General features: G+C 32.4%; 2 protein-coding genes across 2 annotated transcripts; one reads left to right on the top strand and one right to left on the bottom strand.

Annotated features, from left to right (window-relative positions):
• Positions 1-2,458: 2,458 nt before the first annotated feature.
• On the bottom strand, positions 2,459-3,052 carry RpII15 (RNA polymerase II subunit RpII15). The gene has a single exon (XM_073079369.1). The coding sequence runs from the start codon at positions 2,898-2,900 to the stop codon at positions 2,520-2,522; it is 381 nt and encodes a 126-aa protein (XP_072935470.1). The 5' UTR covers positions 2,901-3,052; the 3' UTR covers positions 2,459-2,519.
• Positions 3,053-6,276: 3,224 nt separating this feature from the next.
• RpS23 (ribosomal protein S23) lies at positions 6,277-9,703 on the top strand. The gene is made up of 5 exons (XM_073079212.1): positions 6,277-6,430; positions 6,777-6,936; positions 7,783-7,981; positions 8,536-8,625; positions 9,622-9,703. Exons 1-4 carry the CDS (start codon positions 6,427-6,429, stop codon positions 8,602-8,604), a joined length of 432 nt encoding a protein of 143 aa, XP_072935313.1. The 5' UTR covers positions 6,277-6,426; the 3' UTR covers positions 8,605-8,625; positions 9,622-9,703.
• Positions 9,704-9,980: the final 277 nt, after the last annotated feature.

Here is a 9,980-nt window from a genome sequence, read left to right as displayed (position 1 = left end):
GGAGGGATATAGATTCGGCTAGGGAGATGGATTGGCTTTACAATGGTGAGTGTTCCCAGGAACTATTTTACCTGGTCACAATTTCTCCATCGCACCACTCCCCGAAGGATGAAGTTCCATCCACACCAACTGGACTCCTGGCGGTCCCCCACGTTTCGGTTTGCGCGGACGTTCTTGCCACGAACGACTTGCATGTGAAATGAACTTCCTCCTGAGGTATTCCTGGAGCGCTATTACATGAGGCTCTTCAAAAAAGGTTCAAAAAGAGCTCTCTTTCAAAGCCATCTCTGGTGTTGCAAATGTCCATAGTCGACAGTGACTGCTTTCCATCAGGAAGCCCGTCTTCGTCATCGTTGGGGTATTATATATATAAAAAAACGACCGAGGAAGTACCTACCACCACCTTTTTGTGGTGTGAGACAGTGGGGATGACGGCTGATTTACATTTGAAGCAATCATCTTATCAGGTTGAAACGCATCGATGAACGGGTTCACCTCGAACCCCTGTTTTATATGGTGTTGGTGTAGGCCACTTACCTACTGGTCATATAGTCTATATTAGCTACTTCAATATTATAAAAATAAACTGTTTTTTCACTAATAAAACATTAATGACGCAATGTCGAGATATTATTACATGAAGCTGAAAAGACCACTTTCAACTGAGAATTTATTAAACTTATTAAGCCTATTATTATTATTAAATTAATATTGATCGCGGGTTTCATTGTTAACATTTATTTATTTATTATAATTACCTTTTAATCATTAAGTAGAATTTATTATTATCATCCGCCTAGTTGTTTTAATTGAACGTATCATTAGCCACTCAGTGAGCAGAATGATTATGGTAAAAAATTAACTTTATGTTAGAATCATTATTTAAGAAATTATTGTTAAGATTATCAACCAAACAATAAGTTAAATATCTTTAAATAACTTACTGACATACAACTTTTACGCTATTTGTTCATATAAATAGGTATATTTTTTTCAATGGAGTTTCTATCTTTATAGCTCTCATTCCTTTTTAATAATGTGTGAGCGACGAAATATACAAATGCGCCCATTTTGGGTTACCTTTTTCATTAAAATAAATTATATTATTATGTTAATTTAATTGTGCTGACTAACTGAACTGATGTATATGGTGGTAAAATCAAGTATTTATTTTGGGCTACTGTAAGCAAAATTATTATAACTTAATTATCTATCCATCCTAGTCATATAATGTTACCCTTGTTATTATCATAATAAACAGCCAGGATTCAGGTGAGCCATCTAATGCTAAATAGCCACCATCAACTGAAAATATGAATCACCAGAGCATACTTTCATGGTATATTTTAAAGAGAAATAAAGACCTGTAATACATTTATAACTTCTATTGGATGCGTATGACAGAGTATTTATACTGGATCTGATGTGCAAACGGTGTATCTATATTTTGGTTTTCAATTCTATATTCTGAATCTGATTTTCATCTTGTGTGTCCATCTAACCTACAACACAGGGAGCCCTAGTATGGGGCTGTGAGTGAAGAAAGCATCTGTTGTTACTGATGAATTGATGATATAGGACAAAAATCCTTAGGTTGGTTCTATTCTTTGAAAATTCCTATCTATAAGAATGTATTTTTTAAAGTCTGCTTTATCTACATCAACACCTTACAAAAGAAGGAAATTTCCAGAAATATATGTGCAAGGGGATTGCAGTAATTTCAGTTTATATGAAACTAAAATAACTGAATATGAAAGATATGAATTTCACTGTTAACATTAAACAACTCCTCTGCCTGGTTCAGGTGAATGATAAACACCCATAACTTGTTACTGTAGACATTAAGCATTTGTAATAGAGACTAAGCAATTGTAAAACCCTTTAGAAATATGATAGTTATTAATGAAACAGAAATATTATTTAGTAAGTTACGGTTGTTATTATAATTAGGCAATTCAGAGAGAAACTTGTTGTAGCTGCAATGTTCCATTATTGTAATTAGTTAATTAATCAATGGCTGTGAATTGTTAACTGTTATACTTAGATCAGATGTGGCTTGGCAATATTTTTAGTTATAATAAAAGCAAGAAAAATCTAAAAAATATCTTTTATTTCTATACTCGCTAACCCTTTTAGAGTGCTAGATTTTAGTAGCTAGTCGTAAATTGGGTGAATCATTGACTTAACAATTATTTCTAATTAATTATTTAAAAATTCAATATTACAGATGAAGTATGAACTAGTACTGACTATGCAATCACATCATCAGAAACATCATGTTGCTGAAAATGTAGTGTCTGATTATCTATATGTAAAGTTTACTTAGACATAACTTATTTCTCTTAAATTATTAGCAAATATAATTAATTTTGATAGTAAAAAATATTTGTATTGGTTGTCGTAAAGTGAATAAACCTGAGCCGGTTGTTATAGCCATGCTGAAAATAAAATCACGAAATAAGCTTAAAATACTTTATTTCACTTACATCATAATATACATCTTGAAGCAATAATAACATTCACTCAGTCCATCTATGTTTACAACTTGTACACACGTAATATAGTCGCATCTCCTCTTCGGCGCGTCTCGTCTGCCCCTGGAAGAACACTGCTTCCCTGTGGTTGCATTTAGGACACATGTGATCCTTCGTACGAGGGAGGGTTGGGTCACTGACCACGTCAGGGTTGATGTGCGTCAACTCGTCTACTTCGTGCATAATTTTGTTCACATACACACAGTTGGAGTCTGCTAATTGCTTGTAGTCGCAATTCCGGCAGGCATACAGTAACACTTTATTGTTTTTATCTTCTCGCGGGTAAAGCATGTTGTTGCATTCTTGACAGAACTGAATACCCACGTATCCGGGCCCCCCATCCTTTCTACCGAGGTTAAGAGTCATAGCGATTTTGTGTCTAAAGTTTTAGAGTATTTATAATACTTTTTGGATTCCTGTGGAAATCGAGAAACTTCTAGTAGTAAGTTTGTTGTTGTAGTGGTTTTGGCTTTGGATTCATCGAATCGATGAGTGAGTTAATGAGTTTGCTGTTTGACTTGTCTTTTTGACAATCAATGTCAGTCTGTCAGATACGATATGACATACCCATTCTTTTTTACTTTGAAGTGTATGCATAGGAAACAATATTATTCAGTAGAACATAATTTATTGTCTTATTACACAATATATTTATTTAATATTTGTATTTAATTTTGTCGTTTAAATTTAACTTTTTAAGTGGATCTTTTGTATGTCATATTTTTGTTACAATAAAAAAATATTGTGTAAATGATATGATCTCTTAAGCCAACACCAAATCATCCAATTTCATAAATTCTGCTATGAGGGAAAGATTTAAAGAAAATACTTATGTTTAAATACAGTTATAGTTATGTTTTGTATTGTAATTTTTATAATGTTAATTAACTTCTTTTTAAAGGAACAGTATTAGCACAGTATAAGGATATACAGTAATTTAACTCGGCCCTGTCCTTGAATTAGATACCTACGGTTGCGCTGGGCAAGGTAACGCGTTAGGGCTGCCTGCCTACAGTTTTTTAATTACATCTGCATACTTGACTTTCTTTTTAATTTTTTGATTGTAAATGTTGTATTTTTTTATTTATACAAATGAATGCTATAGTTAATTATATAGAAAGTGTTGAATGAAAATGCATGTTATGTTTTTTAATATGTATATATTACGTAATAAAAACTATTCTTATAATTGGGTACTTGACAGATACAACAATAAAATATGAAATATGTTCGACATGATAGCTTATAAATTAACATAAATTATGCAAAATTTAGTTTAAATATTTAATACAATATTTAATAATAATTTTAATTAGAGATGCGCCGAATAGTGGTTTCATCGAATAACCGAATACCGAATATTATTCGGTTTAACTTTCACCGAACTGGATATTCGGCCGAATGATTCGGTTTACCAATTCATTGTTTTGCCGCGTAAACAGGTTCTAATATTTCTTTTATAGTGTCCATTATTGTCAATTTGCCAGTTACCTGTGTTCATTAAAACTTTGATTTAAGTTGTAAAAAGAAATACTGATTTGAGGTTTAAAATAAATGTTAACTATACTAACTTTAGAATCTATACAAATAATTAAAATTTAAGTGTCTGTTTGTAATGTCAAAATAACAACATTTTACTAAGACCATATAACATAAAAGGAAAATATAAAATATACGGTACATACGGTACTTTTAACGAAAAAAAAAATTATTTCAAATTTGGTTTGTTCCGGCTAATCTTTAAAATGGCTGTACTGATTTTGATGGGACTTTCACTGGCAATTAGCTGATGTTATAGACAGTAACATAGGCTACATTAATTTTGGAAAAAGAATTAGGGATAAGCGCAAAAAAGTTAAATCCCATGAAAACTTCAGAGTATTTACACTTTTAACGCGGGTGAAACCGCGGGGCACAGCTCGTAAGTAATAAATATGTTCTTTTAAGGTTTCAAAATAAATGTTGATTTGAAGTTTAATTGCTTTATGTTATTAAATTATCATAGGATTTCTTTGACTTAAAATATAACATAAATCTTACATAAGAAGTTTTGTGTTTTAGTTATGTACCGTGTCGTGTATACACGAAAGTAGACATACCTACTCGAACCGAATATATTCGGCACCAAAACCGAATAATTCGGCCGAATACAAATACCAAAAAAGATGCCGAATACGCCGAAAACCGAATACCAAACGAATATTCGGCGCATCTCTAATTATAATCTATACTCCGATTCATAATTGGGTGTCCAAAATGTAAACAAAGGTTCTATCCTACCTATCAAGAAAATACCTTTCAAATGGTAGTTTCTTATTTTTGACGATCTTAAAATAATACAACAATAATAAAATATTGATCTAAATAAATTAAGATCAATTCTCATTTTCTAATATTTATATTACCTCATTCAGAATAGTCCCTCGGCGGCATATCGCGCGAACAAACGGGTGCCGAAAGGCCGCTAAGCCACGCCCTCAGCCTTTGTTGCGCCGCGCGACGACGAATAAATACGACGCGTGCGTTGTGCAAGCAAGCCCTTCGTTTATCAACAGTTTCGAGTTTTATTTTGCGCGGGAATAATAAAAGTTGTAAATTGGTCGAAGAAATAGTTTTATTCTATTAATTCAGAAGAGGGATAACCTCAAATAACAAGCTCTGACACCTGTCTACTGAACCAAAATTACAACAATCATACGTATTTTTTTAAAATATCAAATTGTATTAATTAAAAACTAATCTAATTTAGTAGTAGTAGTACCTAGTAGATTAAGTAACTAGTATTAACATAAAAATCATTGTAATTGTCTTACCTTTCGGAGTTTCCAGGCAGTTTAAAAAATGTTATATCTGGATGTGTTATTGACGAATTGAAGCAACCAAAAACAACACAATATAATCTATAACTTTTCTTCGCCATATTATTCTTGAAACAACAAAATATCTTACAAAACCGTCACATAACCCGCTCGTCACCGTGGCACATTCACGACACTGCGTGTACCGAGTGTTTACTTACCTCGAGGCGAGTAGGCGTGGCTTGCGTTTCGTGCGTTTGTATGAAGATAAAATACTGTATAATCCTTATACTGTGGTATTAGTAAAGTATGTAGTAGGTTTATAAAATACAAATAGTATAACTAGCGCCCCTCGTTAGGATGGGCATAAATGTTTACATAAACAAGTACTTATACAATTGATTTCAGTTAATACTATTAAATAATATTTTCAAGATTATGAAATTTAATTTTATCTAAAATATGAGTAATATTATTTTAAAATGATATTATTATACTAAACGTAACATTTTTATTCAGGACAATATGTATTATAAAATTGTGCATGGGAACTAGGAATTATATAAATATTTTGTACATAATCATAGCAGATATGGGCATAGGTACAATAAATAATAATAGCATAATTATCTAAACTTATAATCTGATACAAACAACGACAAAAGAATAGTGATGAAGAATATATATAACCAATTGAAAGACAATAAATTAATAATATTGTAAATAATTTACAACGTAATTGATAACGTAATATATTTAAATATATTTATTATTCCATGGTAAAATAAAAAAAAAAAAAACAAAAAAAAATTGAAAGACACAATTAATCGTAATTTGTAATACTACTTTTTTATGTTATGTAATAAAATTAAAACAATGTAATTAATTTTCTGTAATTAATTACGTAAAGTTTTTCATTAAGACCTCCAACGTGCTTGATAGTGTATAGTAGGCTTAAAAATATAATATCCAAAAAAGATGGCAACACCTAATATTTTTTTTATAATATTGGCAGTAATGTTGAACTGAAGGCAGTGGTTGGTCAAAAATTATTTCTTTTCCCATCCGTAGCCGACTGGTGTCGTGCTATCCAAATGGGTAAGGAATAGTTCTGTGCCTGAATTTTAAGTTTTATTTCTAAGTTTATCAGTTTTTTATTCGTTTCAAAGTGTAATAGCTGTGTTATGTGAAAGTGAAATCTACGTTAATATATTTTTAAGTAATTTGGTTATTTAGTTGTATCTGCATGCCTAGGTGTCGGCCATGGCGCAGACATGTTTTTCTCGTGGTGTATAAACGAATCTATTTTCATCTCGGTAATGCTGCGCTATAAATAAAGTTCAACGAGAGATTTCCCATTCACGGAATCATCCACAGAGTGTAGTGTGTCGATTTCATGACGTTCCGTAAACATGGAGTGATAACCGGCAACTTACGATTTCAGGTAAACCCCGTGGTATACGCACGGCGCGTAAGCACGTGAACCATCGCCGCGAGCAGCGATGGGCGGACAAGGACTACAAAAAGGCCCACATGGGGACGAGGTGGAAGGCCAACCCCTTCGGTGGTGCATCTCACGCTAAGGGCATCGTCCTAGAGAAAGTGTAAGTACGTTTTACCTGTCTCACGTGCGCATCAGTTTCGTGTGAAGTGACGCTAAGTCTTTCCGCGAAACCGTTAAAAATTGTGGGGGAATGCTAATGAAGTGAATAACGGTCGAACAGTCGCGCAAGAAGCGTACGTGCAAGAAAGTGTGTCGAAGACAAGAGTGGCGTGCCGTCACGTAGCGCGTCCCCGCGCGCATTATTATTCCCGTGAATGTGTTCGGTCTACAATCACAGGATAATACTGCGAGCGGCGGCGTCGCGTCTCCCTGGGAATGCAGCCGCCGGAATTGGGTCAATGAACTACACATGGGGTTAATAAACCACTTATGTTAGGGATGATTTATGTACGTATTACGTGTTTACTTAGTTTTACTACACTATTGTTTTAATTGTTTGCATGAAGGAATGATATAATCGCATCACGTAACAATTCAACGAAAAATAACATGAACAGCAGTGTAATTTCATACTTTTGTTTATATGGGCCATGTGGTATTTATTACAAATTTATCATACATAAATTGTGTTCAATGTATTGATTTTACTAAGTAATTATAGTTAGCGATTATATTGTGAACTAGTTGTGTGTTTAAGTGTTATCATTTTAATAAATTTTCTATATCATTGGAACTGTGGTCTATGATCAAACATTGTAATCAAAAGTTTGTCTAATTTAGTGAATTTTATATATTATTAAGATATTCTGCATTTATATTTATTTGCAATGATTTTTTAACTTATTAAAATTTATATCATAACACTCCCTGAAAAAATGTTCCCATGTCTTAAATATGTTTCAAATTAGTGGTACAGATGTTAAGTAATCAATTAATTTGTCAACAGTGGTGTAGAAGCCAAGCAGCCTAACTCAGCTATCCGCAAGTGTGTGAGAGTGCAGCTGATCAAGAACGGCAAGAAGGTTACAGCGTTCGTGCCGCGGGACGGTTGCCTGAACCACATTGAGGAGAACGATGAAGTACTAGTAGCAGGTTTCGGTCGTAAGGGTCATGCTGTCGGTGACATTCCTGGAGTCAGGTTTAAGGTAAGCAAATGTCACTTTTTTTTTTATAATTTCTCTTTCATATTCTCTTGGTAATGATTGTAAGATAATAAGTTCATTTGTATTTGCTCTAAATGCTGCTCACTTGTGTAGCTGTCTGTCAGTGTATGGAAATTGGTTTATTGTCAAAAGTAAATGCATGTGATATTTAGCTGTAGGCCAAATTCCTAAGATAGCCACAAAATTTGTTTGTTACTCTTTCCTCTATTTTTGTATATCCTGTTTTTTATTTATAGTGTGGTTCTTACCTTTAAAGTGCTATGATAAAAACAAAATTCAACTGTTAGGACTAGTACTGTTGAAAATAGACATAGTTAGTCTTTATTCACTTTGCACACTGTAAAACATATTTCATTTTCATATAAAATATAATGTACATCAGTATGAGAAGCTGCAACTCAGAAATGATGAATTACTTAAAATGAATGGAGTATTTGCTACTCTGAGGGCCATGATGCAGTCAGCTGTACTGAAACCCAAAACAGTTGGTTCCATACAACCATAATGGAGATGAATTGATTTGTGTTTGGTTGCAGGTGGTGAAGGTTGCCAACGTATCACTGCTCGCCCTCTACAAAGAGAAGAAGGAGAGACCGAGATCATAAGACCATGTACGCTGTGATAAGGTGAATATATGTATATTTTCTTATATATTTTATATGTTGTTCTTACTAATAATGGAAATAATGTCATGATGATATAATTGTAAATTTAACAATCTTCTGCTGTTGAGTCAATTTATTATAATATTTAACTTTAGTATCCTCGTATATTTAAAAATAAATGTACTTGTATAGTCAAAGTACTCCCATATTTATTATTAGGAAAAATTGATGTCAGTAATTAATTAAATCAGTCATGACCATATATAATTATGGGTGGAGGTAAGTTGCCGCAATGTGATTTGTGAGGTGGTGAATAGACATTTATAATGTAAGCTTTTATGCAATGCTAGATCTTAATTCTTATCAAGCAGCTAGTCAGTTCTTACAATTTTTAGACATTTAAATAAAAAAATTGTTTTATATTTTAGAAGTCATTGTTGTGTCTATGATACCAATTAACATGGGATCCTAGAGTAGGGCGATAAATACAGAAAACGTAATCATTTATAAAAAGTTAACAACCATTGTAAAGTAAGGATATGCTCTAATGCAAAAATAAAAGTTTAAATCTGTTAGAATAGTGTATACTTTTCAATGTTTAAGTTAGTTATCACCGATTATGTCATTACATTTAACATTCACAGATAAGTTTAACCTTTTGTTTGTAACAAATGTTTGAATGTCCAAAGTTAAGTTGAAGTCATTATTGTTACAACACTCATTATCTTATCATTTATTTGGTAAAAGATAATAAGTATAATTAAGTAACTTTTCAAGCAGTCTGCTTATGTACTTAACTTTAGGGTTAATATTATTATTGGTTACTTAAAAAATTCATATATTTTAATGGTTTTTTAAGATATTGGTTTTACCGTATATAGGATCTAAATGATGCCAATATTATCTATTTGCTACTGCTGACTGTCATGATGCGAAACAGATCTGATTCTATAAATCCATATCATTTATCATCATTATCTTTGTGAGATGTCTAAACTATTATTATTCTTGTTTCAGTTGTGCTGGGGAGTGGTGTTGCTCTAAGTGTAAACTAAAAAAAATGTAAAGCCAAGTACATAATAAATTTATGTATGCCAAACTATCTTTTCTTTTTGTGTGAAAAATTCCAACCAAACTAGTGCGTGCTTCATAGTTGAGAATATTAAAAAATACCTTTTAGAAAAATAAAAAGAAACTGGGAGTTGTGAATCAATGTATCCATAATGTAGATGAGCATTTTTGCGTAAACAAAGTAACAAGATTAATTAAACAATTGTTGTCATTAACGTAATAAGCAACAGTCCTCCATATGTTACGTCACGAAGCCGCGTAACCAATTGTAGTCTGCTTAAGCATACATTGAGAAATATTCGGCT

The sequence above is a fragment of the Epargyreus clarus genome, unplaced genomic scaffold, assembly GCF_041222505.1.
Source record: "Epargyreus clarus isolate Ecla_fem2 unplaced genomic scaffold, WU_Ecla_fem_2.2 ptg000014l, whole genome shotgun sequence".
NCBI lineage: Eukaryota > Metazoa > Arthropoda > Insecta > Lepidoptera > Hesperiidae > Epargyreus > Epargyreus clarus.
The sequence above is the reverse complement of the archived record's forward strand: the minus strand, read 5'-3'. Positions and strand labels throughout refer to the sequence as shown.